The sequence below is a fragment of the Nicrophorus vespilloides genome, unplaced genomic scaffold (genome assembly GCF_001412225.1).
Source record: "Nicrophorus vespilloides isolate i.1.1-1 unplaced genomic scaffold, Nicve_v1.0, whole genome shotgun sequence".
Taxonomy (NCBI): Eukaryota; Metazoa; Arthropoda; class Insecta; order Coleoptera; family Silphidae; genus Nicrophorus; species Nicrophorus vespilloides.
The window spans coordinates 30,079-33,176 of record NW_017099220.1 but is presented as its reverse complement, the minus strand read 5'-3'; the positions used below and the strand labels follow the sequence as shown (position 1 = coordinate 33,176).

Below are 3,098 nucleotides of genomic sequence, written 5' to 3'. Positions count from 1 at the left end.
TTATATCCATTTTTCATTCATTCTTATGGAAATTTCGGTTCTCGAACAAATCTAATTAGAATTTATTTATGAATTAATGATTTTTTATTATAAATGTGAACTTAAAACATATTAAATTTCTTAAATATTTCCGAACAAATCGTTGAAGATAGGAGAAAAACGTTCGTTACATAATTGAAATCCACGTATTCATGATCAATAGCAGTCACGATTTTACTTAGTTCGGTACATGACTTGTGCAAGGGGGCGCACGGCGAAGGAAAAAATTGGGGGATAACAACCTTAACGTATGCAAAGCCCAGATGGAAAAATGGAAGATGGAGAAAGGCCCAAGTGGTGGAGAAAAGTGTGGGAAAGGAAAAAGGGAGTTCTCGAAGAGTAGAAGGGACAGAAAAAGAAACGAAGGATAAGGGAAAAATAAAATAAAAGAAAAGAAAACATAGCAAGACGAAGTGCGAATTCCATGTACGCATTTCGATGCTGGGAATTTGCGATTCTGCACGACGCCAAACGGCAACGAACGTTAGCAGACTTGCCAAGCACCCAAGAGGAGGAGAGTCAAGAACGGGACTTCCCCGGAAAATTGAATGAAAATACTCGTCCGCCCAACCAAACACGTAGAAACAATCATATATCTGTCACCTTCAAAATAAAATCACAAACACTTCCATCTTCTTTGTCCTTTCGTTACTCCACACTTTGCACCTTCAGAATTTGACCATTCGCTGCTTTCCCGATGTACTTGTTATTAGGTTCTGGCAAATCTCCAACTTATACTCCTGCATTGAACATTGCTGGTACAACTTGAAACTCTTAACAAATAATTCCAATTTCAAAAACCACACTGTTATAATATTGCAAAGGTTATAGTAATCACATTGATTTAATAGTTATGAAAGTAATTTAGTAGAAAATCAAAAAAAATGTTTTTTTTAAACTTAAAATTTGATAATCAAGAAATTGAAAACAACCATTTAAATTTTTGATAGTTAAAAAATAGTAATAAAAATGTAATTTTTTTTTTCATTTGTAATATTTTGAAGGTAGAAAATTTAGATTTATAAAGATCTGACGGAATTGAAAGGATGGAAAATGTTTAACAGTTGTTCAGGAAAATATACATTCAAGGAAGTTTTCCAGTCCAATTATAGCATCAAATAGAATACGTCAGAGAAAATATCTTGCTTCAATAAATAAACGTGTATAAAACACACAACAAACTGTACATCATTAGTAGAGTTAAGAAAATACTTTGTCAATAGAAATATTTATTTATATTTATATTGGAACTGTTGTATATTGTCACGTTTCAGTTTATGCATATTAAATTTGCTTTCAAAAACAAATCAATTCCTATCAAATATTTATAATATTTTGTTTGAGTGAAATGAAAGATTCAACAGGGATTATATTTAAAAGTAGTTCTGGCTTGAAAATGGGATTCTCCATCCTATTAACATTTATATCCCTAAATGGGATTTCATGTTTTAACATTATTTTTAGATTTTATTAATTTTTTTTTCTGCATGATTTTATTATTGAATTTCAATAATAAATATATTGAAATTAAATCAAAATATTAAATATTTAAAAGACATATATTTTTATAATATAATTCAAAATTTTCATATTTTTCTATCCTTTAGATTCAAATATTTACTTTTCATTAATTTTTAATAAAATTTAAGTTACACAATTAATTATATAATTATTCTTAAAAATTTACATTATTTATGAGTTTCTTTTCACTTATTATAAATTAAAAATTAAAACAAATTAACATCTTTTTTTTTTGAATTCTTTTCACTTATTATAAATTAAAAATTAAAACAAATTAACATCTTTTTTTTTAAATTAAAATATTTTGTCCATATTTTAAATTTTTATTATTAATTCCAATAAAATTTCTATTTCACTTTTTAATTTTTTTATTAACTTAAACCAACAAAATTAATGAAAGATTTCTTACAAGATTGAAATATAAAAATTTTATATTTTAAAATTTTTCAATTAACAAAAATAATAACATTTAATTATTAAATTTATTTAAAAAAATAAATCAAGTAATTGTCATTTTATTAAAATTCAACTATTATTTTTACAATTTGCACCAATTTAAACTAAATTTATATAAGAGACTTCTTTTAATTTTTTTTAACTTTAATAATTGTCTTTGAATAATATTTTAATTGTTGTTTTCAAGTAAAGTTTTCGATTTAAATCTCAACTTTTAAATCTATTGCATTTGTTCGTTGACTATTAAGAACAGCGAGATAGAAAAAGCGATCCAATAAAGTTTCCTCGTGATCAAAAAAAAAGTCTAATATTTAATGGAGGACAATTCTAAATTCGATTGGAATACCTTTGGCACTGGCTTTTTCAAAGCTCGCCATCTACGCCAAGTGTTTCTATCTGTAGTGGAGCGCTCGCTTTGTACCGCGAAATTCAAAAAAAAAAATTAAAACTGTTGAGAAACAAAATCAAAATAAATTAAAATATATAAAAAAAAATACAAATAATAATGAAAGATAATGAAGAAAATATTATAAAGTTATAATTAGAAAACTGTTCACTCACCGTTAGTGGGTATGTTTGTTGCGGTTGAAGGTTCACCGGAAAACACTGCATTTACTGTCACCAAGAACAGACCAAGAAGGGACAACTTATTGCGGAGCCTCATCCTGAACGTGAGCTTCGGCTTGAATTTTCCTGCCATTTTTCAAGAAGTTTCGAAAACTTTTTACGCGTCGCGTGCTCGGAACGCGCGTTTCTACGGATAAAGCGTCGCAACCGGAATTAGCGAGCGCCGAAAGTGCACTGAGGGAGCCGGGAAAGCGTCGGTCGCATTCACCTTCACTCATGCGCGCATTTTCCAACCTGACGCGAAACGCTAACCAATGGGAAACCGCAAGCTCACACCAATAAACCAATGGGAAAATCAAAAGACGTTACATGGGTGGGCCTAGAACATGTAAGATATGTAATTAGAATTGCTGAAGCACAGGTAGACGGTGGACGGCGCCACCTCACGCACCTCAGGATATCCCGAAAAAGGACGAAGCTGTCCTCCGTCGGCCGCAATCATCTCACCTAAATAG

At 29.9% G+C, this 3,098-nt stretch overlaps 1 protein-coding gene across 3 annotated transcripts in view; it reads right to left on the bottom strand.

The window, feature by feature from the left end:
* The window catches only part of LOC108564215 (lachesin-like), a 106,813-nt gene extending 104,010 nt beyond the window's left edge, over positions 1-2,803 (bottom strand). For all 3 annotated transcript variants that reach the window (XM_017923174.1, XM_017923176.1, XM_017923175.1), the window contains exon 1: positions 2,578-2,803. In XM_017923174.1, the coding sequence (XP_017778663.1) occupies positions 2,578-2,716 (139 nt within the window). In that variant the 5' untranslated portion in view covers positions 2,717-2,803. The remainder of the gene's footprint in view (positions 1-2,577) is intronic.
* Positions 2,804-3,098: the final 295 nt, after the last annotated feature.